This window comes from Sinohyriopsis cumingii, chromosome 6 (genome assembly GCF_028554795.1).
Source record: "Sinohyriopsis cumingii isolate HCF-2022 chromosome 6, ASM2855479v2, whole genome shotgun sequence".
Taxonomy (NCBI): domain Eukaryota; kingdom Metazoa; phylum Mollusca; class Bivalvia; order Unionida; family Unionidae; genus Sinohyriopsis; species Sinohyriopsis cumingii.
The window spans coordinates 129,346,143-129,373,660 of NC_142966.1; the positions used below are offsets into that span (position 1 = coordinate 129,346,143).

The following is a 27,518-nucleotide window of genomic DNA, read 5'->3' on the forward strand; positions in this document are numbered from 1 at the left end:
GCATCAATCACCAATGTTTTCTTTGTAAACTGGACCAAGGGAGTGCTTATATTGGGTATGAATATTTTAGGAGGACAAGTATTAATATGGATGATTTTGGATTCTGGAGGCACCCACCTGGTGAAGAGATGGAGGCAGTCAGAGATCACATTCTTATCTTTAATATGAATTCTTCTGTAAAACCATAACCTAATCTACAGAAAATGAAAAAAGGGTGATATATTAATAGGATATTTCATTGGGAATGATAGGATGACAACAAAGATCTTGAATCCTAAATGCACCTTCCTCTCTCACATCTGATCTTTTTAATAGTCATCTATGTAGGCACTAGTAGGTATGGTGACTATGACTATTATTAACCAATCACTTTGGCCCTTACAGGGCTCCTGCAGACTTAAACAAATTGCAAGACTTTTCCAAACCTTTTCCATGGTAATTTCACAAAACTTAAAGACCACAATATCTTGCATTATCTATCATAATTGTGACATTTTCAAAATAAGTTTTTTTTTCTGTATGTTGCTGTATGAAATAAGCAGTTATCAATTTTTTTTAACTCCACTGTCATAAGTTCCACATAAAAAATGAGCATCCATGGTGGCCATCTTGAAAATCTTTTCACTATTCAAGGTTATCAGACGGTCTCAACACTCAGCAGTTAAAATGAAGAAAAATGGTCTTATTCTTGGCAATTCTTTTCAGATAATGGAGTATCAGTTCCACAAAAGATATCTTGTTTATCTCTGCCTCAACAAGAATAATGTCATGGCTTTTAAGTGGTGAAAAAATGTTGATCAAGATAAGATTCTGATCCTGGATTATGATATGACCAATCATGCAAGTTTAACAACAGCTGAAAAATATTTGATTTTCAAATCCTTTTAAGAAAGGCATTTAAATTTTGATCATTTCCAGTTTATCATTTGTTGCTCTGCACTCCTGTGTTTTGTAAAGAAATGTTTTCTTCAAAATGCATTGTTTCATTTGTTTTCATTTTGCATTTTGTTTTATTCATTTTGCATTCCATTTGCATTTATTCTGCATACCTTTTCTGTTTGCCTTCAGTCACTCTTATCTCCATTTTGATTTAACTTGTAGAATTACCTGCTTCTGGATCTGTACTATAAATTACGGGTTGAAAAAGAAGCAACCATTTCAGAAGCATGAAATCAAGATATGGTAAACTTAAGGTCATAATGAACAACGCTAACAAACTCTTAACATTTACCATCTTTTTGCATTGTTCACTGATATAAGTTTAATTATTATATCCATATGTATGAGCTATCTTGCCCAGGACAGAAAGATGTGTGAATAATTGGACACATGTTTGGCAATGACAGTACTACGTTATGATAGATAATTAAAACAGTGAGTAAAATATTTTCCTCGAAATAAACCTTTACCTGGATTTGGTATCTGAATGATGGTTTCATTTTCAACTTCTTCTATATCTATTATATTTCCTCTTCTGTCCTTAACAGAAATTCCAATTACAGTAGATGTTATAGCAGAAGTGTTGTCATCTACTATGTATGGGTTTTCATCCAGGAACAATACCTGCAGCAGAATAAACAGAAATTCAGTGCAGTGGTATGTCTTGGATTTACTGCAATAGAGAAACCTGAAATTGGTAATTGTGCAAGAAAAGTCACTTTGCTCTACGTTACTTTAGAGCACAAAGCAAGTCTCAATTGAATGAGATTATAATATTTAAAGACTACATGCAAGAAAGATTGAGAAGTCAAGCTAAATTCAAAATTTTCATGCAATTACTAAGCATAAAATTATGCCATTGTGACCTACATAGTTCTATGCAACAATTTTAGTGTATTGTAGCATTTAAAACTGATGGCCTAGAAAAGACAAATATAACAATTGCATTGGAAAAGCAGCATCAATGTCTAGTTGATGCATTTCAGTCCAAGCAAAAAACCAATACTAAAATTATCTTCAAGAAGTTTACAAATATGCTGATAGTTCACTACTTTTCATAAATGCTCTAAAATAGTGCCTGTTTGAAGTATTCAAATGAGCAAGAAGGCCAATAAAGCTGTCACTAAAACCGCATGCTATCTAAGCAAAGGTATGATGTTAGTATACTTAGGATTATTTATAACATTGTTGTTGGGAAGTGAGATATCCAAGACCAAAACACAATGGTGTACTAAAATTTAAACTGTTGATATATATCTGACCATGTGTTTGACTTTTTCTCCTCCACCTTTTACCCAGATATGGATGTAGTTGATCTATCAAGATTATCACAAAGTGGAAATGTTTGCAAATATACAAGTTCCATCCATTTTGACAGAAATTCATAAACTTTACCAAAGCTTATGGAAAGAAACTGTTTATTATAATACTGTCACTGTTGTTTGCTAAGCCACCTCAATGGTATAAAAGCATTTTAACTTTTAACTTGATCTTCATGTTTATGTCCTATTTGTGCTTTTTGATGGCCAGAGTCATTAAAGAGTAATAATATATTATTGACATGTATCAGAAAAGCACAAAAATAGTTTTATTTGGTTGGGCTAACCTGTGCCATCACTACTGGAACCAACCAAACATGTGTTTGCCCTAATGTGCCAAAGATCCAATGTAAAAGGAGAAGACAAGATGAGACTGCCAAAAGGTGGCTCTCATAACATCAACCAATGAGTAACTCAAACAGGAGCAAGATTTAGGAGTGGACCTAAAGTCATGGGCTTCATTTCTCATGAAAGAAAGTTCTCCTAATAGTAAGGACAATGCACCAGGAAATGGTGGCTTAGAATAATCAGATGAACCCGTAAGTTGAAAGAGATGATTCTAAAAACATTGAAAGCAGAATGCCTCCTAACTTGGATGATGGTGTTGATAATCTTGCCTGATAGATCAATCACTTGAGACGAGTCAAGCGTGAAGGTAAAGAATATGCGTGTTGTTGTGCAGGAGAGACCCCTGTGCCATAACAGCAGGTCCCTTCTCTCTGGAAATCACCTGGGTTCTTTAAACAACAAGTAGGTACTTGAACCATAACAACTGTGGCAAGAGAGAGACTACCAGGATGAATTGATATTGGTGATCCTGACCTGCTGGCACACATGCAGAATTATTTTGAAAGGTGGAAAGTCATATGCAGAAGATCCCACTGTTAGACTAAAAGAACGTACCACCCAGAACTTTTAAGCTGGTACCTGAGAGACATAAAGAGGGAGCTTGTTATTCAGCCTCATAGCGAACAAGTTCAGTAATGGTCTCCTTAATGTCTGAAAAAGAAACTTTTAACAACTGGTACATTCCATGAGGATGACACACAGCCCCACCTGGACAGACTCTTTGCCAGGGTATTTCTTTTGGCCAGAATATGGCAGACTTGGAGAGTTATCTCCTCCAAGGCTGCCCAAAAGAGAAGGTTACAGATTTATACAGAAAGAAAAAGAGCCTGTTTATCTTGACACCAGAGGTACACTTCAGCTGCCACGTTGTAAACAGCAACCATAATACACTCTAGCAGTAGGAACACTGCTTGCATTTCCAATATGTTCATATGATGGGTTGCTTCTTCCCAAAACCAAAATGACTGACAAAGGGGCTGCAAATCGGGAATCTGCTGTGTATGTAACACTTTGTGCATGAGAGCACTTTTTCTGTGTGTTCTTAATTATCTCCCGAGAAACACATTTACGGAGCATGAGAAGAGAGTAAAATAAGTAAGAAATATCACATGCTTGGTTTTCATTTAGAAATTAGTCCTTTTTTTTGCCACCAACACATCCAGAGTTCCCTGGAGAGAGAGGTAAAAGTATGCATAATGATATCTAGGCCATAAAAACCCATCAGAAGGCACATGACTGCTCAACCTAATTGTATCCACCTTTGTCTCCAGTAAATCTGTTTAAGTTTGAGTTGAAACTTTTTACCTGTTTCAACACCAGAAAGACCCAGGCATATGAATGGTGTAGAGAGGTCTGTACCTCAAACTTTTTGGACTGTTGAAAGAAAATGGTAATCTATGATTGGGGAAATTGTTCTCAGGAACAATTTCAGTATGAGTCTCTTAAAGTGCAATGGACCCACACATCATTTATCATGCCTAACCAAATCCATCAAGAGATAGCTAGTTGCACCTACCAGAACAATGGGAAGAGGAAGATGCTGCAACAGAGGAAGGAGGAGGTGTCCAAAGACTTTCCCCCTTGGCCTCAACCAGCAAACATTGGGCAGACGTAAGCACTGAACTGAGGCTTCTTGCGAGACTATTAAGACTGCTGCTTGGAAGAAGGTCCTATGTGGTTGTCAAGGTAAATGGGTTTCTTGGCTGGTTCAATAGGCCTTGAATTGCTGCTGGGGCCCTGTGTTTCTGGTCCCTCAAATTATGTGACACTATGAAGGTGACAAGACCACCAAAGAATGTCCCTACTTCAACCAATTCAGCACTTAAAAGGTTCTTGCTATGGCCTAGTCCAGCAAGATCTTAGATCTCCAATTGGAAAAAAGAATATTAAGCTTGGACTGTGGAAAATGGAAAGCAACAGACAGCATTAAAATCATATATATTTATGCTAGTTTTTATTAATTACTGATATCTGAAAGTAGATTAGGGCTGTTCCATTAAAACAAACATGGGAGGGACCCAAGGAAGGCACTTTTAAAGGGGGGTACTCACCCATAGAGGTAATTTAGAATTTTCTTATCACTCTAATATGATCTTTGTGAAATCAAAGTACTCTGGCATATATTTTTTTAAAATGCCTTCTATGGGTACCTTGTATGTTTAAATGGAACAGCCTTTATGAAATTATTGGATTAGCAGGTGAATTTACACATCGGATACACAGTTCAACTGTGTACTTCTAAGACTCATTACTGGAGTAGGAGGAATAAGTGCTGAAGAATCAAATTTTTTGTGTGATGATTACAAGATTTGGCACATGATGGTCCAGTACTCAAGAACAAAAGAAAGCCCGACCCAAATACTGAACCCACAATCATATGACAAACTTGAATTGTAAACTTAACAATTCTTTTTGCAACACTGTCATTTTTTATACTATCTGAAAATAAATGTTATGTCTCACTTTCAACTAGCATAGACTCCATCGAAATAATCCAAGAGGCTGGCTAGAAAGTTACTGAATAGTATGTGTAGCATATGCCCAACTAAAGCAAATTTTCCTGTGAAGGTCAAATTTACCTTCAATTCAAAATCTGATTTTTCTCTGAAGTCTGGAAGATAAGTGATGGCATTAGGTAGAGTAATGTTCCCTGTTACAACATGTCCTGCAATCATGCGAGACTGTTCCAAGTTAATGCTGGTGATAGACTTTGGAAGACGTTTCATTACACTGACTGACATGTAAGGTGTATTTAGTGTGATGGCTGGCTGATCAGGCACTTGGAATTCCAACAAAACATCAACTAATAAATCAATATTCTCGAAGATTTCGACTGTATTGTTCAACTTTGCCTGAAAAAATGTTTATTAAATATTAAGTGTATCATTCTGTATAATATTATTATTCACTGGGTACAAATTTTCATCAATTTCTTGGTCAATACAAACCTAAAATGTAACTATCCAGTAAATAATCATCAATCTTTGAAACCAATAAGATCTTTTACACAAAATAGGAATTTAAGCACCAAGAAAAGTATTATTTGCTGCAAAAGAACAAAAATTGACAACAATAATTACTACATTCAGTATCTGTCTCATGTGGACACGTATCTCTCTCTCAATTAATTAATGAAATCATACCTGAAATGCATGTATGATCTGCAGAGAGTTGTTCTTTGGAATTTGGTTAAATTTTCATATTTATTCCTTCATACAAGTATTTCATATTATAATAACTATTTAATATTTTTTTTAAAAACATAAAGACATCAAATGTTGCTAACTTCTCAACACAAAAATGATGCATTGAATATAAATAACTATGAAAGAAGCCTCCATATATTATATACCCATATGGTTTTCAAAATGTAAAATATTTTCTAATTATATACATATATGCCAAACCCCCTGTGAGGTATAAACATAATTAATGCCATTATAAGTGACAAATAACCATAATTTGGGCATAAAAAATGTAATCTATATATTACCTGCCAGAATTACAACAGGTATGAAAAAGATAAATGATAAAAAGATACATTTTTACAACTAACCTGGTTCAGTAGCTGGTAACAACTCCTAAATCCATATAGATTAGAACCACACTACAAACACAAAAGATACTGAAGAATGTTCATATTCAGCACTCTCAACTAGTCTACATGTGTAACTTTGGCTGAATGATCATGAACTGGTATCCTGCCATGATTATGGTGAAGTGCTCAGTTTTCATTTTTACATTACTCTCACATTCTTCATTTGTAAAGTGGTGTTGATTTGTCCCTTTTTCTGATCTGACATGTTTAAAGAGATCCATCTGCTCTAATGTTTTCCATCAAATAACATCCACAACTCACACCATAAAGCATTTCACTTAACATCTGGCACCATTTTCTTGAAGAATATAGACATTCATTATTAACTAGCTGATCAATTAAATGAATCTGTTAGGCATGGTTCACTTTTGAAGAAACAAGTCTGTTTTATTGGAAAGGGGTCATATACATTTGTTATCAATAACAAATAAGGAAAGTGATCTTATACTGTTCTTACACAGCAGTCACCTTTCTAAGAATATTAAAAAAAAATTATGAGTAAAATTAAAGAGATGATAATAAAAATGACAAAAACAACTTTTTCTTGCTGTATTTTTATTTTATTTTTCAATGTAGCAGAAAAGCATAATCCATACATTTTAGTGGAAAATGTACTGGGGGGGGGGGAGAAAAGCATAATGAATACCCTAAAAGCTAAATGGTTGGCATGTATGCATGAAATACAATTCTTAAAAAAATCAGTATTCCCAATGATCAAATGCATGTAACTTCACAATGTAAGCAATTCTCAAATAGTGGAATTAAACAAGCCAATCAAAAACACTGAACAGCAAGATAGTACAGCAAGATAGTAAATATACTTGTAAGGAAATTCATTGCATTATTTCATACTTCTATGAAACTTCACAATGTACTCTTAATTTTCAAAGGGTAAAACCCAATCATGTAAACAGAAAAGTAGTCACACAAAAAACCATTCAGACCCTACTATGGCCTTGATTTATGTAAACAACATGCTGAATGAATATGGCCAATGGCAAACTATCTTCAAATGAGGTTTACCTTGTCACTGTGACAAAGTTACTTTTATGGATACAAATACTGAAGGCTGGACAACTGAATACAACATAATATACTTCATTTGCCTTGTTCAGAAGGATTTCATACAAATTATTCCCTCTTCAACAGTGATTATTGAACTCTTTAGAATTAGCCAAGTATCTACATATGATATTATCTCTACCAATTTGAACTGTATAATCAAATAAAAATTACATGCCTGAATAGTGTTACCTCTTTTCTCTCAGCTCCATCATCATGACTTGCCAAGTATCCATCCTCATCCTTCTGAATGTTGCATCTTATAACATGTCCATAACCAGACAGCAATAAACTGATGAAAAAACATAGCCATGTAAAATATCTGCTTTTTATAACAAGCTTAATGATTCAATTATATGTTCATAATTTAAACCAAAACTAATTTTAAATAAGAGAAAAAGATGCTTTCAAGGTAGAAAAGATAGTTTTACAGAATGATGATGATCATGGAACACAGATAAGATAATTGACTGTCATATGTTTACTGAATGTGAATTGTACACCCACAGACCATAAAATGAATAATTTTCCAGCGAGGTCAATACATGATGCAGAATGAATAAAGAATGAATGCAATTAAAATGTAAAATGAATGCAAACAAACTGCATTTTGAATAAAAAGGAGAACAAAAATGGAAAATCCAGAACAAAATATAATATTCCAAAATGTAATAAAATGTGAATGCCATTTATGAATGGTATTGTAAATCAATTTTTTTCAGGCTGCCACTAAATTGCAATGGTCCTAAGTTTCAAAGAGGATCACTTGCTAAGTACTCCATCAAACTAACAACTGAGTCAAAAAAAAAATCTAATTTGCAATGACTGAGGGGATAATCATTCAAAAATAAAAAATTTGATTAAAATGCCAAAATGTGTCTTATTTCTTGAGGGTATACCCATTAAACTAGAAACACTTTTTTCATGCAGTAAGTGTATCAGCATACACAATAGGATCCATATGAAGATCTAGCTGCTAAGAAATGCAATAAATGAACAACAACATAGCATATATATTCAAACAGAATATTCATGAGTAAACATACTATGGCATCATAATCTAATTTTCTTGTTATTTATGTATTATTAATAAATCAATCTAGCAAAAGTTTTCTTCTTGTTTGTAACCTACTTTAACAGCCACTTCTGTCAGATGGCCACATTTAAAGAACAGTCATATTTTGAGGCAACCAGTACATCACAATTTCTACATACATGTAGTATTAGCCTCCATGTCATGGCAGCTTTCGCTATGTGATTTTTTTTACAAAAAAGTGACGTATAATTGCAAGTCTTATCACTATGTTTTTAGTTTGATGACTTGCAATTAAAGTAGGCAAAGTAAATTAACAAATTTATCAATATTATGGTGATAAACTCATTTCAACAACAACATTATTCAGTTCATAAGTTTGTTCTTCCTTTTCTCCATGCAGCTATATTGTTTAGTACAATATTACTTTTCTTACCACTTTCAAACATTTCCATATCTCAGTTTCTTATGTGTTGATTTATAAGTCGATTTTTATTATTTTAATTCTGAAGACTACCTAAAAATGATGACAAAACACCCATACTTGTGAAAATGTTCAAAAATATAAGCTGAACCAGAAAATATGTTCATGAAAGGAACATCCTTTTGATGTGGTGTGAACTATAAGGCCACTAATGTACTGTTACCAAAACGTGTTAAAAAAATAAAATGTTTTTAATATAATGTTCAATTATTATAACATGAACAGAGGTGATTTGGATTCCATATGTTAAGAGAGAGAGAGAGAGAGATTCATCTCATTTTTCTGTTTTTCTGTATTATGCATACTATGCAATAGGAAAACGAACAGAAACAGAAAAAGAAAATCATTAATTTCACTTTGTATACAGGTATATCATGACATAAATTTACAGTTATATCACTTATGTACAGATGTACAGCATTTTCAGAAAACAAATGTATATATTCTTATCCCAGTTCAAGTAAGTTATGAGATTTTATATAGATAAGTTGCTTGTAACTTTTGTTGGTAAACTGTAAAAGGCAGGAATTAATTTTGACACAAAGTAGTTCTACAGAAAGATAGTTGAATGACCATGTACTGAAGGTCACAGTCTTAATAACAAAATGGTTGAATTGCATACTTGTAAGTAATTTCGAACAAGACCATTTTCATTTTCAATAACTAATCTGACTGAAGCAAGGAATGATAAATCCAACAAATGATAAATCCAAAATCTTGATACTAGCTTTATTGGTTAGTTCACACCTTTTTCTTTCTTTAACTTATTTATTAGTTCAAAACATTTTCTTAATGATTTGTATTTTATCAAGAATCAAACAATGGAAAAACTGATGGTTATACAGGATGATTCACTTATCCCCAAGTACATCATTTATTGTCAACATTATGGCAAAGAAAACAAACCTTCTAAAGAGCTCCTGTTGTGGTTTTTAAGTTATCAGTTTGCACATGAAATGAACACATCAACAGCAAAGAAAACAAACCATGCTGATATCTTCCGTTGTGCTAGGTTATTAGTTTGCACATGGGCATTTATCTTTGAAAAGTGTACACATCAACCTACATGTACCGAGTTTGACTTATTGTGCACATTTGTGATTTTTATAAAAGTAAAGGAATGCTACATTGATAATTAATACAAAATAGTATATTTTAAATTAAAATAAAGATGTAAAATGTTAACAATACTTCTACCGGCAGTAATCTTGCTTTTGCATGTCCAAGTAGCAAAAATTATCCCTCTATAATGATGTTATTGGATGTCAAATGAATCATACATTATGTTAATGAAAACTTATGCATAGGGTAACCTTCAGAACTTGTGCATTTTTGCTTCACTTCAGTCATATATGAATGTGATTTTATTATTAATTTCTTTGACATTTATCGGGTATATTCACTACATGGAGTATAATATCACTGACTTTAATATGATCAGTAAAGATTTTATTACAGAAAAAAGAACATAAATATAGCTCTAGAATAATCTGATACTGATGTACTGAAGAAAAATTAAACTCAATGCACAAAAAGTAGTATTAACATACAGTTTGCAAGACATTCATTATGTTAATAATTTCTGAAATTCGATTTGATATCAAATATCAAACATTTGCTTTTTTAGAACTTGGAAATGTTTATAATTAACTGAATGATCATATTTTTTTACAGTATCAAAGAGCAAGTAAATAGCTCCAGAAGAGATAACAAAGTAGATAAACTAGTGCCTCCCTCTTTCTCTGAACCTCTTTAGAGCATGCTAGCACAGCTCATAAACAGTAAACCACGTTTTTTTAATCATCACCACTCTCTTTCCAACCACACTGTGAAGCATGAGGTTTCAAAGGATCATGAGAGTGGTACTGTACATCAGAGCAGAGTATGTTTCATAACACAGAACATCATCCACTTTCCCTGTACATCTATTTATACAAATGTTGACCTTGCATTCATCAAAAGCCTCCATGTAAGACTCTATCACCTTATCTCCCTGTAAGGCTCTATCATCATAACTTCAATTTTATCCTGGCAAGGTTCACAGCTTGATTTCTCCTGAAAGTTGGAATCTACATGATATGTACATGTACTAAATATTTAAAAAGGTTTTTGACATTAAAATGGGTGGTGGTGCACAATCATATGAAAGGGGCAGATTACATGGGGTGAATCTATTTTATTCTCATTAAGTGTACCTAACTTCACTTGTTATGAATTACTAATTTTCTAGGTTTCAAATCAGGACTCAAATTTCTAAGTTCTACTGGTATCTTTTAATCAGTTTACAGCAGTTATTTCTAAAGATGTACCTTGAGACATGCTCCACTTCCTCCCATGTGGCTCTTTTCCATACACCGAGATATGCATTAGTAATGTTTTTGTACATGTCACTAGCTTCTGCCTGGAAGAAAATGACAAGAATTACTTTTCACTCACAGCATTATTCATTTTGCTTATATTATATTTAAGGTTAGACTAATCTATATTTGAAGCCACTGTTTAATGCTTTCACTTCAGATATGTCACAGTGATTTCCTTGTCTTAAATTAAACTGAACACTTACAAACTCTTACAAACAATACAAACTTGTTCTACCAGGCCCATAACAACATATTTTCATTAATATTTCAAGACCTTACATGCTTCCATCTTTTAAACTAGATGCACACTTATGTCTCTTTAGTTATTTATTGTCAGAAAACTTCGACAGTAATCACTGTGGCCTTGACACAAATTATTTTATATTGGGCTTTATGTTTAGGGTAATGAAGACAATAAATAACATGTTGAGGCAGTTTGTTTCTATTGGTAAAGAGCAATTTTTAAGTAAATTGTGATTCTTAGAGAATAATTACCCAATCAAATTAACGTTAGCGATATAAGCATGCAACCTCACAAATCCAACCCTACTAAAAGACCAAAATCATCTTTTCCTGTCTATTTTATATATACAAAGGGCAATAAATTTTGCCCATTACCTGCCCTTGCCACTGCCAGGTATCACTATTTTTTCAGCTGAGAAATATTCTAGCAAGGATACTCGCATGGCAGGAATTTTAAGCAATGTGAGTAGGTAAGCAATCTCAGAGAAGAACAATTTACTTAAAACTTTGCTTTCTCCTTTACAAATGTGCCCCAATCAGATTACCGTTCGGAGAATAGGTAAAAAGAGGAGGGAATGATGAGCATCCAACCTCTACCTCAGGTATCCTTCCAAGGAATGATGTTTGCATTATTGATGCAAATGATAACCTGTTCTCCTAATTACATCAGCAACACAGCCTAGTGTAACTTGATCTGTGACCCAAACATATGGTTAGGAAGATAATTATTGAAATATTCTCACCTACAAAATTTCATTGGCAAATCCAGTGCAGCTGATAGGTTATGTTCTTTTAATTGGGTCTGGTGGTCATATGGGCTGCCACCACTGATCCTACCAGATTCAAGGTTTGCCACTTTGAAGCTAAATCTCTGACATAATAAATTCAAAAAGTTGACTCTGCATGCCAGCCAACAGCTTCTACTATATCTCAAATTTAAATGTTATGCTCAAACATGAGAATTGCAGAGATTGCTCTAATCTTATGAGCAGTAATTTTCAGAGGCCACGCTCAACTTGTGAGACCTCAGAGTACACCAAGTACAGAATTCATTTCAGCCAGGAAGCAAGGGTTTGAGGGGTGACATCCTGTTTCCTGGCGTTTACCGGAAGAAAGAGGCGCTTGTCCATGCCACAACTGTTGTGTTTCAAGCAGTGCTTGAGTGCACAAACAGGATTTTGCATGACTGCTGCTCTTGACCTATCTATGGAAGAAAGTGAGCTAATGATGACTCTTTGCCAACAGATAGTAACTTTTTTTTGGTTACAAAGCCTGGTTGTGTCAATAGGATCACTGAACCATCTGATCTGAAGATAGTTTGGGTTGACTGAAAGGGCATGCAAACTGTTCATCCTGCAAGCTGAGACTAAAGATATTAGTAAACATGTTTTGTATGATAGCAACTTTAGTGAAGTGTGGGTTAAAGGTTCAAATTTATTTTAATTCAGCCATGTTATAGTCGGGACAAATTCCATTTTGGAAACAATGAAGAATTTGGGTTGAATGAGATCAAACTTGGCAAAAATATCGGATAGATCTTTATCAAGCCTGATATCATGTCAACCATGATGCCAGAACAAGTAATTAGGGCCAACTGTTTCCCTCAAATAAGGCCAGTTGAGGAATTAAGGCACTCAAAAAGACTGCCCATATGAAATAATTAGGCGGATTCCACCTGGAACTTAAGCAGACTCCAGACGGAATCTGCCTAAAATGTTAAAAATCTGGTTAATACAAAGGTGGACATGGAAAATTTGAGAAGTCAAAGATGAATCCATCAAGAGTCTGTCTAACTCTAAGATGGACTTTTGTCAAATTCCTGCTATAAATACATCTTTAGGCATAATTTTGGACTTGGTTGATTTTCCACCCACCATCTAGGTGGAATTAGGAACTTAGTCACTGACATCTATTATATGAAAGGAGGAATCTGGACTTAGTTTATTTTCTAACCAACATCTTGACGGAATGAAGAACTTAGTCATTTACATCAGTTAAATAAGGTATAATTAGGACTTGGCTTTTGTGTATCTGTAAAGTTAAATGACTGAAAATATAGTGATATTTTGTGATTGTAATATCACTGACAGTTCAATAAAAATATCAATAAGATATAATAACATTTATTGTTTCTTGTACAATTTGAATGATTTTCAGCAGCATTTATATTTCCTGTTTCTGATAGCTGTAATTTTATTGTTTATTTTGAGCACAATTTATAACTTCTTTCCACAGCTTTCCATGTTAAATTTCTTTTTCAAATTTTTTGTTGTTGTATTTTTGTTTAACTTCAAGTGGATTTAACTGCCCTCGAACAAGTTTTCATCTTGTTTTCCGTTTTAAAACATAATTTTGCTTTTCTCCTGACCTGAATTTCCTCGATATGGACCCATTTTTTAATATCGTCTCCAAAACTTTTTTTTAAAAAATGCTCTATCCGGTCCCATTCCACAACGAGCTTTCAAATAAGTATTTGTTCCATTTATTGTTTAACAGAGGATCATTGTATAAAGCTTTCTGATTGATCAAAATTTTGTAATTGCCCAATGAATCGTCGCGTAACAGAAACTGATGGGAAAGAGCATGTGTGCTAAACATGGCGATTCGAATTTTCGAGCAGGACGAGAGATTGAATAACCATTTGAAAAATGTGCGGCAATGAGAATACCCTGAACGCAAATTTGATGGGAACATACTTGGTCAATGTGTATGAAAACTGAACGCCAGGACAAGCATATTGCTTTTTGTGCCATAAAGAGCTTTACAGTAGCAGCTAACATGCTAAATAGGACAAGAAATTGAATCAGGAATCAGGATGATTTCAAAGTTATACAACTCCAAACTGATTAACTTCAGAATTTAAGGAGGAACAACGTGTAGATCACTGGTGGGAATTGTTGCCAGATATCCATGTCTATCAAAGATAGTCATATCTTTGCAGAATTTTCTTGGCTGAAAAGCAGAATCTACTTTCAATCTCGTGAGGCATTATTGTGTATATTATCAAAATATTCTTGGTGTGTTGGAATTCAGTGTAAAATAAGAGTAGTTATATCATGATAAACGTTTGTCACAGCTGCTTATGGGAACAAGGGCTAATCCAAGAGACCACAACAGCATCATATTTTGTGCAATCAAAAATCCAGTCTACAGTACAAGTGACATAAGGCAAGCTCCTAGCTTTTCTTCTTCTCATATTCAAATTGTTTCAAATGGATGTTTTCTGCAATTCTGCATTATTTTCACGGCTGAATTTTTCAATGCAGATTAATATTTTATATTTTATACATGTTTATGTGTTCACAGATGCCTGTGCATATGTTCCAGGCTTGATACTTTGCTTTTAAAACCACTTAATCATTTAGTGTCAGATACTTCATATCATGTTGTATATACTGTATATGTTGTGCATCACAGATAGAAGGCATCAAGGTAGATTAGTTCTGTAACTAATTGAATTACCTTCTCTAAATAAAGCCATTATTATTATTATTATTATTATCATTATTAACTCCCATTTCTCTTGCCTTGGATGTCATATAAATACAACATCAGTATAACTGTTTTCATGCACACTTAAATATCACCTTGGTTAATAAAGTGCTGTTTAATCCATATCCATTATTTCTTTGAAACCTGCTGAAATGTCTGAAACACTTAAGAAACTTCAGTAAAATACTATATAATGATCAAAATCTTACAAAAGTTTTAGTCAATTTGTTTGTGAAACCTCACAAATATTTCAAAGAAATTTGAGTGAGACCTCAACATAATTTCAAAGAAAGTGTTGGTCAAAATATGTGAAATCTCACCAGACTTTAAAGTGAAATGAAAAATACTTAAGTGATGCAATGTTGGATTAGATTTTGTATGCAAGAAAGAAAATGGCATTGCCCCTTCGGACAAGAAAAACCTACATCTTATTTGATAATGTCTGTCAAAATAAAATTTATGATCCATTTTAAATATTACTGTGAATAAATATCATTGATTCCCAATAATGTCTAAAAATCATTAGGCAGTTTAATAGAAATCTGAAGTATATTTTTTATGGTTTGGGCAGAAATTGCTTAAAAAACCTGTCTGAAATCCGCCTTGACATTTTCATTATTGGATGGAGTTTTTGCAGGTATTTCCATGTAATTAGGCAGAAGTAAAGATTCCACCTAGTAACATTAATTTGCATATTTTGAGCGCTATTCCACCCTGAATCTGCCTAAAAGTGATAATAAGGGGAATCTAGGCTAAATAAACGGAATAAAGAGATTCCGCCTAGTAAACGGAATAAACAAATTTTACCTAGTAAGCGGAATAAACAAATTCCGCCTAGTAATAGACGGACTAATTTACATATTTCAGGCTGTATTCCACCCTGAATCCACCCTGAACCCACCTAAAATTTATAATAAGTGGAATCTAGGCTTTAAGTGAAATCCGCTTTAAAATTCCACCTGGAATCTGGTTAAAGTCAGGGTGGAAGTTTTCATACAGGTATATTGTTGATGTGGCACCAGTCCCTTAAAACATGCCGCTTTCCCTCATTAGCCTTCAGAGTGGAGAGTCATCTTGGTCTCAAGATTCTCTCCATGATTTAGAAAGGCATGTGGTTCACATGAATATGGTTGCTTGAAAATATGTGGGTTGGCTGGAATTTTCCACTGCAGATCTATCACTAGATCGAGTATATCAGTAACCTGTAAGAAAACTTTCACCCTGACTTTAACCAGATTCCAGGTGGAATTTTAAAGCGGATTTCACTTAAAGCCTAGATTCCACTTATTATAAATTTTAGGTGGGCTCAGGGCGGAATACAGCCCAAAATATGCAAATTAGTCCGTCTATTACTAGGCGGAATTTGTTTATTCCGCCTACTAGGCAGAATTAGTTTATTCCACCTACTAGGTGGAATTTGTTTATTGCGTCTACTAGGCGGAATCTGTTTATTCCACTTATTTAGCCTAGAATCCCCTTATCATCACTTTTAGGCAGATTCAGGGTGGAATATAGCTCGAAATACGCAAAATACTGTTAATATGCGGAATCTTTACTTCTGCCTAATTACATGGAAATACCTGCAGAAACCCCATCCAATAATGAAACTGTCAAGGCAGATTTCAGACAGATTTTTTAAAGCAATTTCTGCCTAAACCATTAAAAATATACTTCAGATTTCTATTAAACTGCCTAATGATTTTTTGGCATTATTGGGAATCAATGATAAATATTCACAGTAATTTTTAAAATGGATCATAAATTTTATTTTGACAGACATTATCAAACAAAATTTAGGTTTTTCTTGTCCTAAGGGGCAATGCCATTTTCTTTCTTGCATACAAAATCTAATCCAACATTGCATCACTTAAGTATTTTTCATTTCACTTTAAAGTTTGGTGAGATTTCACAAATATTTTGACCAAAACTTTCTTTGAAATTATGTTGAGGTCTCACTCAAATTTCAATGAAATATGTGTGAGGTTTCACAAAAAAACTGACTAAAACTTTTCTAAGATTTCATTAAAATTTTGATCATTATATAGTATTTTACTGAAGTTATTTTAATGTTTCAGACATTTCAGCAGGTTTCAAAGAAATAATGGATATGAATTAAACAGGACTTATTAACCAAGGTGATATTTAAGTGTGCATGAAAACAATTATACTGATGTTGTAATTATAGGTCCAAGGCAAGAGAAATGGGAGTTAATAAAAATAAAAACAATAATAATAATAATAACATATGACTTTATTTAGAGAAGGTAATTCAATTAGTTACAGAACTAATCTGCCTTGAGGCCTTCTGTGATGTACAACATATACAGTATATACAACATGATGTGAAGTATCTGACACTAAATAATTAAGTGGTTTTAAAAATCCAAGTATCAAGCCTGGAACATATGCACAGGCATCTGTGAAAACATAAACATATAAAAAATATAAAATATTAATCTGCATTGAAAAATCCAGCCATGAAAATAATGCAAAATTACAGAAAAGCATCCATTTGAGACAATTTGATTATGAGAAGAAGAAAAGCTAGGAGCCTGCCTCATGTCACTTGTACTGTAGACTGGATTTTTGATTGCACAAACTATGATGCTGTTGTGGTCTCTCGAATTAGTCCTTGTTCCATAAGCAGCTGTGACAAACGTTTATCATGATATAATTACTCTTATTTTACACTGAATTCCAACACACCAAGAATATTTTGATAATATACACAATAATGCCTCATGAGATTGAAAGTAGATTCTGCTTTTCAGCCAAGAAAATTCTGCAAAGATATGACTATCTTTGATAGACATGGATATCTGGCAATAATTCCCACCAGTGATCTACACATTATCCCTCCTTAAAGTTAATCAGTTTGGAGTTGTATAACTTCGGAATCATCCTGATTCCTGATTCAATTCCTTGTCTTATTTAGCACGTTAGCTGCTACTGTAAAGCTCTTTATGGCACAAAATGCAAAATTCTTGTCCTGGCGTTCAGTTTTCATACAGATTCATCAATTATGTTCCCATCAAATTTGCGTTCAGGGTATTCTCATTGCCGCACATTTTTCAAACGGTTATTCAATCTCTCGTCCCGCTCAAAAATTTGAATCGCCATGTTTAGCAAACATGATCTTTCCCATCAGTTTCTGTTACGCGACGATTCATTGGGCAATTAAAAAATTTTGACCACTCAGAAAGCTTTATACAACGATCATCTGTTCAACAATAAACGGAACAAATACTTATTTGAAAGCTCGTTGGGGAATGGGACCGGATGGAGCATTATTTTAAAAAAAGTTTCAGAGACGATATTAAAAAATGGGTCCATATCAAGGAAATTCAGGTCAGGAGAAAAGCGAAATTATGTTTTAAAACGGAAAACAAGATGAAAACTTGTTCCAGGGCAGTTAAATCCAATTGAAGTTAAACAAAAATACAACAACAAATTTGAAAGAGAAATTTAACATGGAAAGCTGTGAAAAGAAGTTATAAATTGTGCCGAAAATAATCAATAAAATTATAGCTATCAGAAACAGAAAATATAAATGCTGCTGAAAATCATTCAAATTGTACAAGAAACAATAAATGTTATTATATCTTATTGATATTTTTATTGAACTGTCAGTGATATTACAATCACAAAATATCACTATATTTTCAGTCATTTAACTTTACAGATACACAAAAGCCAAGTCCTAATAATGCCTTATTTAACTGATGTAAATGACTAAGTTCTTCATTCTGCCTAGATGTTGGTTAGAAAATAAATTAAGTCCAGATTCCTCCTTTCATATAATTGATGTCAGTGACTAAGTTCCTAATTCCACCTAGATGGTGGGTGGAAAATCAACCAAGTCCAAAATTATGCCTAAAGATGTATTTATAGCAGGAATTTGACAAAAGTCCATCTTAGAGTTAGACGGACTCTAGATGGATTCATCTTTGATTTCTCAAATTTTCCATGTCCGCCTTTTTATTAACCAGATTTTTAACATTTTAGGCAGATTCCGCCTGCAGTCTGCTTAAGTTCCAGGTGGAATCCACTTAATTATTTCATACGGGAACCCAGAACTTGTCCCATCTGAGAGGGTCTATAAATATCTTGCATTTCTGATCCCATAGTTTCTGGATTATTAATGGTACCAAGACCATGGGATGGTAAGCAAATGCTCACAACCCTCTCAACTTATTGACAGAGCATCCAAAGCTCAAGCTTCTGAGTCTGGAACTGGAGAAACAAAGGTGGGCAACTTGTGATTCCATCTTGTCACAAAAAGATCAATCAACAGACACCACCAAAGTGTGCAGATCAAAACAAAAGACTGACTGATGGAGAGACCATTCATATGGAGCACATGACCTTTCCTAGATATAGTGTCAGCCAAGTAAATGAGTCTGCCAGGAATGTGTGTGATTTGTATGTTGATATGAAGGTTGTTGCACCAATGCTGAAAACGCCAATCGCAACAGACAGATCAGGTGACTTGGTGCACCCCTTTTTGAGTAGGAACATCACCACCATGAGTTGTTGGACATAATGAGGACGGTTTTGTCTCCAAAGGATAAATGATGGCCTTCATTTCCAAAAGGCTGATGTGGAAAGACTGCTACCCTGGCTCCCACGTGCTGCGGATGATAGTGAAATCCAACAACAGGTGTGCACCCCATCCACATGTACTGTTATTTCCACTTGGGGCTTCTCCACCAGGATCCCTATGGTCAGCCAACCTGAGTTACACCACTGATGTAGGAATGATTCTATCTTGGGCATGATCATGGATGTTTGATTGAGGGGTCAAGAAAAGGGACACCATCATGCTAGCAACGTCATTTGTAAGGGGCAAACAAAAAGACATCCAAAAATATCAAGTCTACTGCTGCACTGAATTATCTGTGCAGTAACAAGAACTCTCTCACTGATACATGTCCCGTTGGAAAAGGACTCGACAAGTTTGATGATCCTGATTATGTGAATGCTAGGAAGCCATACCAGATTCAGGCTGGCAACAAGCTCCATAACCAGATGGACAAAAAGCTGGGATGGCGGAGGTTTGACTTTTCCCAGTTCCAAAGAAAGCCTAGATTATCTAAAAATGAGAGATCATTTCTGCCTTTGAGTCAATAGAACTTATATGTTTCTGGTGTACTGTCACCAATGTAGGTGAAGTCAATCAGGATAGGGTGATGATACAATCCATAACCTTGATAAAAACCCAAGGGCTGAGGTTGAGACTAAAGAGTAGGGCTTTGAAAGGACAAAATGTGTTGTCTTAAGCTAAAAGGATACATTTCTGTGATAGAGACATGAAAATATGCATCAGTCAGAAGAACACTAGCAGCATATTTGTCAAATTGGATGGACAGACAGCCTGATCTCAGCATCTCCATCTTGAATTTTAGTGACAAAATGTATTGGTTAAGGTGACTAAGGTCAATGATCCGCCATTCCTCTTCCAAATAAGAATCAGCCTGGAAAAAAATCTGATGATTGTGGTTTTTGCAGTCTCCACCATGTTTATTTAATTATGACCATATCTTCCATTGTAGAAAGTAATCCTTCTCCTGATCCGACAGTACATCTGTGAAGAGAGGAGATGAAAGGGAAGGAGGTTGAAATGTGGAATCTGAAGCCCACCAAAATTACCTGGAACATGAAATAATTCTGAGGGAATAGGTTGATCCAGTATTGCATGAGGCAGCTGGGAGGGTAGGTCAATGTCTAGAGTTAGGAGGCTTGAAGGCACTAGGTTTCTTCCTGCCTCTGTATGGTTGCCTCCTAGTTTGATTAGACCGTTGTCTCCTGGCATTGGGTTGGGATCTATATTACACCTCTGACTGAAAAAATCCCTTGTCTCTAGTCTTCTTATTGTCTCTCTACAAGGGTAGGGGCTGATTGATTCTGAACAACTGTGTGGGCTGAGAAGCAAGTTTGAGAGTCAGTTCCTGAGCTGCCTGTCTCTGAACTTCAATTAAACCTGCAAAGAGGAATGGTGACCAAAATGGGATCATCTTTAAAATTAGGGTATATGGTACACCGATATACATCATGTGGTATTAGGTCTAAGTTGGCCAAAGCAGTCAATACATTGGCCATGGAATGGTGAGCTATCCAGTTAATGACTAGTGATCCTGGCTGTTGCCTCCAAATTTTGGTAATTGCTGGATTTCTCCATGAGTCAGAAAATTGACGATGAGGCCAAATCTATCAATGAAGATGTAACAACTACATTCCCAACAAGCTTTGACTTAGCCTGGAACAGATTTTTGTCTACATTATAAAACAGTGGAGCAGACATATGAACTGCTGGTAGATTTTTATCACGGGCCAGAAGATCAGTACTGAAGGCATCTTTATCAGTTTTGTATCAGCAAGATGAAAATGTTGCTGGTGCATGGCTTTCTGAACAGAAAGCCTTAGAATTACCCAGGTCACCAATTCTAACAAACAGCCAGTGAGGAAGGAGCGAAAAGGACAGCATCTCTTCCTCCTTGCCGACATCTACCAATGCTTTAACTTTATAGTCTTGAGTAGCTGTAGGAGATGGAGGGAATTCTGAAGCTGCCAACTTTCTAAAACTTTCTTTATCTGTGTCCTTGATGCTAAATTCAGTCCATTCCATGGTCACATCTGAGTATGGCAGATTTGTAGGAGCTCTGTCACACTCACTGTGTGACAAGTCCTGATCTGGTTCCACATGCAGCTCTGGATAAGATATACAAGGTGGCATTGATAACTCAGTTCTGTCCTCCTTGAAAATGTCACTAACTCTCCTGTATGGAGGAATGGCTTCAATGGCCTAAGTGGCTAGAGTGTCTGCCTTGGGTATAGCAGGTCACAGGTTCAAACCGCGGCCAAGTCATACCAAAGATTTATTTTAAAAATAGTACTAGCAGCTGCCTCGCTTGGTGCTCAGCATTACAAGTTTAGTATTAGGACTGGTTGGCCTGGTATTAGGGTAATGTGACTGAGTGGGACATGATGTTACATGTCTGCAGCATGATGCCCCAGTGCTGGACATCACTATAAGCTGTCACACTGCTGACATCATAGCAATATGAATCAAATTGCTAAAGCTACATTATAAATCCAAACAAACACACTCACAGTCCCGTGTGGATAAGCAGTGAACACACTGAAACCCAGCAATGCCGGAACAACTGGCTGATATGCCTTGTGTATGGTCAGCCTGGATACTGACAGTATGGAAGATTGTCCGGCTATCACAGGCTTTAGCTGCTCTAAAGGCTGGATGGATGAATAGATTTCTCACTGAAATATCCATCATAGGATGGGTATGTCACAGATAGTATGGCTATACAGATGGATCAGTTACTGAGATCCCCATAAATCCTAGTTTGCCAGAAATGTTTCATTATAAAAAGTCCCCATGTTGGGATGGATGGACAGCCAGTGATGATGAGGCTGTATTTTTAGTAAACGGATCCAATGGATCTAGTACAAACCCAATATGTCCATACTTACAGGCTCAAAAGTGGAGATTTTTGCCCAATGGGCAGTCTCAATGACTAAGAATATAAATATGTATCCTCTTAGCTATACAAAACAAGGGGTGCAAACATATTATTATGTAACCATGCGAATGGGATTTCCTTCTCCCAGTGCAAATCCCAACATAAATTATTTTTCTCACCCAATATTTTCCTCTAAAAGAGAAAGAACTCGTCACTTTTGCAATATAGTAAAAGCGCAAAAGCTTACATGTGGCACATTAATATAAATACACCACTCCCTCGATAACTCGCGCACATCGGGGTCCAGAAACATCGACCGCACTGCAAGTGAGGCGCGAGTTATCGAGGGACCTATAAAGTAAGCCCAAAACCAATAAAGTGATTGACGACATAACGGAGAAATAAGGGGGGGGGGGGTAGGCAGATTATACTGTTGAATACTCACTTTATAATCATTCTGAGATTAACTGTTAATAAATATCTCTTCATAACAGTGTACTTTATTATTTCCTCATAGCACAACATTAATTTCAGGATAAATTACAGTATATTGAGGCGATCATCGAAAACATTATTCCATGTGGTTTCCGTTTGCTTAACATGTGTACCACTTCACACATTGTGTACTACGTCACTAATTTTATGCTGAATTGGATACATTCTAGTTTTATTGTTTGATCCAAATTAGACGTTTTTTTAATATACAAAAGATCGACTCTTTTCGAGAAACAGTGTCGATCGAACAATAGATAGATAGATTTGAATGCGATATAAGTAAAATGGAAAACACAAAAAACAAGGGTTAATCAGTACTAACATATTTAATTGGTCTACAAATTTAAAACAACGTAAATTAGAACAAGTTAATAATTGCCGTTTGTGCCATGCTTGACAAATATCAATTCACTTTTTGAAAAAATCAGTTATATTTTTTTGTGCGTGTTACTCCTTGGTTTCTCTGCCGCCGAGGAAAATCCCTCAGATTTCTAAACTGCATGAGCTTTACATAGTCAACATTTTGGGTCTCCAGCCACCTTATGGCAATATCAAAATATTTGATTGCTTCCTGTGCAGAGGGGTGGGGGGTGCAACATCTGCGTCTGCATCACTTTCAACACTTGTGTTACTCCAGTTAGAATCGTCTTCTGCTGCAAATTTGTTTGCTATAGAAATAATTATAGTTTCATCTAACATGTATTCGGCTGTGGGGCAATCATTGTCAGCACAAATCCACTCCTCCATATCAAGAGAAACGCCCATCTCAGAACCATGAGTCTGTACGAATTTCTCCCAAACAGCCTCGGCATTAATGACATCAGTTTCACTGAAACATTCGAAGTCACTATCATCGTCGTTGTCTCTGTTACTGTTTTGCTTTAAGTCAAAGGCAGCTCGAAGACCCTTAATCCAGCACCCAAGGTCTCTTGTAATCAATTTTTTTTTTTATGCAACAGACACTTCCCCAAGTTGTTGATCAAAACAAAGCCGGCACGTACATGTAATTAGGTTCTCACAGAAGTACTCACGGGTTTCAATGTGACGGTCGATTGAGAACGTGACTTTCACACAGGAAGACGTTTAATTGGTATTTATTTCATTCTCTGTTGCCACCTGTTAGCATTTACCAGAAGTTTTCATTGATCGCTATTTCACCAGACTGTTTATTTACAGTATACTGACAACTATTTATCATAAAAACTTACATAATATATGATATCTTTAACAGAGGTCTCGCTAGGATTTTAAAACTGGGTCTTTCTGTCTCTGAATTCAATCACTAAATATCAGTACATTTTCTCACTTGGCCACCAGTTAAAGCCTTTGAACTAGCCGCCTAGCTGTTGCATCATGTTCTTTTTTTTTTTTAATGTACTCTTATAAAATGGCAACAGTACATCAAAGAGTCTTTCAGTCACTGAATTCTGTCATTGTAAATATCAGCACAGTTAACTGATCAACACATTTTCCCACAAAGCAGGTGGCTGAAACAGGACCGGCATATCTTTGAATTTTACCGCGCACCTATTACAAGCGTATGGAGGACTCCCGTCTCAGTGATTTTCTACGTCCCAGATCAAAAATTGGCCTCCAAATACGCGTAATTAAGCGTTTTTGAGATCTCTGAAATTAATTCTTCTTTAGAACTTGCAAATTTCAAAATATGGATTATATTTTTACGGGCATTAATCACCATTTTCGATGATAAAACGAGCAATGTATCAAGGTGTAATTTATCAATTCTTATCATAATTTTTTCATGTTCAGCATATTTTAAAGATATTTTAAATACATTTTCTCTGGAAAAAATCAGGAGCCAAGACGGACACCGCGTTATAAGCGGGATCGCAAGTTATCCAGGCGCGAGTTATCGAGGGAGCGTTGTATGTTAATGAGGGCTGTGGCATGAGTTTCATCTGAAGTACACAATTTTTACACATGAGCAAACAAATAACAACATAAAACATTTGACAGTACTGAGGTATTATCATGTTTAATATATAGATGTTATATGAAATTAATGATAAATAATTAATAATTATTACAAGAAAATGTTTCATTTTCATCAGTTCCAATTTAGAAATGTTATATTGTAAATAATGAAATGATACTGTGTGCACAGCTCTATATAGGCCATAACTAAGGGTAACATGCAGCATGAGTGACAATGCTTGGATTATTCATGGGTAATTAGAGATCTGTGTCGATATCTCATATAACTATCCTTTTCTTTGGAGCAGGTAACAATTGTGTGTGACATACTGTGTTGTAGTTATTACTAATTGTAAGATTACCCCCGTTTATGAAAGCCACCCCCACCCTCCAAATACAGCCCCTAGCTGATAACGATGTGCTGAACTTTCTAGTTCACAGTTTCTTGGAAAATTTATATTTTCTGTCTTGAAAATATGGCAAGTGTTGCTATTAGTAATGGAAGGATGTGCTACAGGGAAATCTGCTTGTGGAATAACGTGTCAATAGATAAATGATTCCTATCAACTGGTTAAGTGCACTATTCATCATTACTGATTGCAGGCATGTTTGATTCAGCTGGGGCACAATGGTGATGTTTAACAAAATTAGATAAAAGCTGGTTTGACATAGCAAATTTCTGGCTGTTACAAATTTTTCTGTAGTTGCTGAGAGAGTTAGGATATGTGTGGCCAGTGATGTGTATAGCCTGTGTGCCCAGAACATTGTCTTCTATTAGTCTCTGACATAGATACTTTCTAAAGCTCAAGTTTATAATGCATTTAGAAGCAAAATCTGTTAAGTTTGCTTTCATAGCCATTTTTTCATTAGTGAGTTAAGCATTTGGGCCCCAACTGGTACCCATAAAAAACATTGCTCACTGGGCCCATTTGCATACACGAGTTAAAGGGCAAGGTAAAATGGATGGTTAGGTCACAAAAATCACTTGGACATTTGTTCATGAAACATTTGTAGATAGTTACAGGACATTTGGGAATATAGGTTTATCATACAACTGTGGCTTTTTATTTGTTGTGTTTATTATGTCCTCCCCTGTCTTCGTCTTGATCCAGTTAAACTTGAAATATTCTAGGTAAGTTCACAAACAATGCTTTAGTGATGTCTCCCCACTTTATGTTTCTGTGTTCTTCACCCACTTCCAGTACCCTAAAGTGCAAAGTATTTTGTTTCTCCTCTCCAAAATCTATTTTGGTAAAAATCAAAAAGTGTTGGTGTTCGTTTGATCAGAAAAACAACTCCATCAGTCCAAGCAGAAGACAACAATGGCTGCATCGCTTGATAAAGTAGGCCCTAGTGTGTGGACACCGTGGCTGAGATGACTAGCCCGAGATAACCAGACTGAGATAAGAACAGTAAGATTAGCAAACAGATAGATTTTTCTGTTACATGGGTGTGAATTACAGAAGCTTTTGTATGTCATAGGTAAACAAGCACCTTCAACTCACTAAATATATCATATCAATAACAAAGTTAATTAGAAATTTAAAATACTTAAATTAAAACCAGATGTTTACCTGTGATGGCCTCATTACTGGTCAATATCAAATTCCATAACTCCAGGACCAACATGGCAGATTACAAGACCACTCAATTCCAGAATATTTTCAAATATCATAGTCCTTCTATACTTTGTACAGGAGAGCTAAAGAGTGAGTAATTATGAAAATTTAGCATTGAACTTCTGCAAATTATATGAAAATGAAGGCCAAAGTTTCTGCTTTCAATTTATGCAGACAGCCCATTTAATTTATTTTGCATCATAAACCCTTAATATCAAAACCTGGTTGTCCAGCTGGGTTTTAACTTGTTTACCCAGCTAATGGATGTTTCTGCTTTCCTTGGACACAAAGTTTTTGAATTGGAAAAGAGGAAATATAGACCAAAAAAAACATAAAATTAAAGTGTCAGAAACAAGGAAAATAATTTTTTTAATTGCCAGTTCTGTTACAAATCCACTAATTCTGAAAATATACAGGTTGCTGACAAAACCATCAGGTGGCATGGTCACCTTGAATATAAAAAAACTGCAATTCAGAATCAATTCAAAAATGTAAAACTAGCAATTTTCCATTTTTTTCTACATGTATTAACATTTTAGCAACAATTTCACAGCCTTGCTTTCAGTCAACCTTGTATACTATGTTCAGTAAATGTTTCACATGGAAATGCATTGTTTGCACAGTTTTAATAATGCAAATATTTTTCATTTGGAGTATATTATTGTGTCATTGTAACTAAAGCTTTCAGGTAAATTATCAAACCAATATCACATTTAATTGCTCTGTGACTTCCTCCCTGACAAGCACCACTTCATTCACAAGCTGAGCAGTTGATATCACAGTAATTATGTCTCTCACAGGAGCATCTTTTACAATTTGCATTATTTCCTCTCTAATCTGTAAAGAAAAAGTTTGCTTGATCATTTGTATGTTATGTTGCTCTGTAACAAATGGTTACATATTGTCTTAGACCCATACACTGCAAATAATATTGAAAACATAAGTAATATTGAAAACATAAGCACAACAAAAATAAAATGATTGTCCCATCTTGTACAGTGACATTTCTCTAGTGATTATTTGATCTCTGAGCAAAGAACTTGATTATTTAAAACAATGTCTGATTATCATGTCTATAGGGGTAAGGTTTATCAAAATGTATTCTATAATTTC

General features: G+C 35.0%; 1 protein-coding gene across 1 annotated transcript; it reads right to left on the bottom strand.

The window, feature by feature from the left end:
* Positions 1 to 189: 189 nt before the first annotated feature.
* LOC149797948 (uncharacterized) lies at positions 190 to 27,225 on the bottom strand. The gene is made up of 6 exons (XM_089960819.1): positions 27,117 to 27,225; positions 11,093 to 11,184; positions 7,459 to 7,558; positions 5,186 to 5,458; positions 1,410 to 1,563; positions 190 to 194 (listed from the first exon to the last, which is right to left on the bottom strand). The coding sequence occupies exons 2-6, from the start codon at positions 11,167 to 11,169 to the stop codon at positions 190 to 192; spliced, it is 609 nt and encodes a 202-aa protein (XP_089816945.1). The 5' UTR covers positions 11,170 to 11,184; positions 27,117 to 27,225.
* Between the last annotated feature and the right edge of the window lie 293 nt (positions 27,226 to 27,518).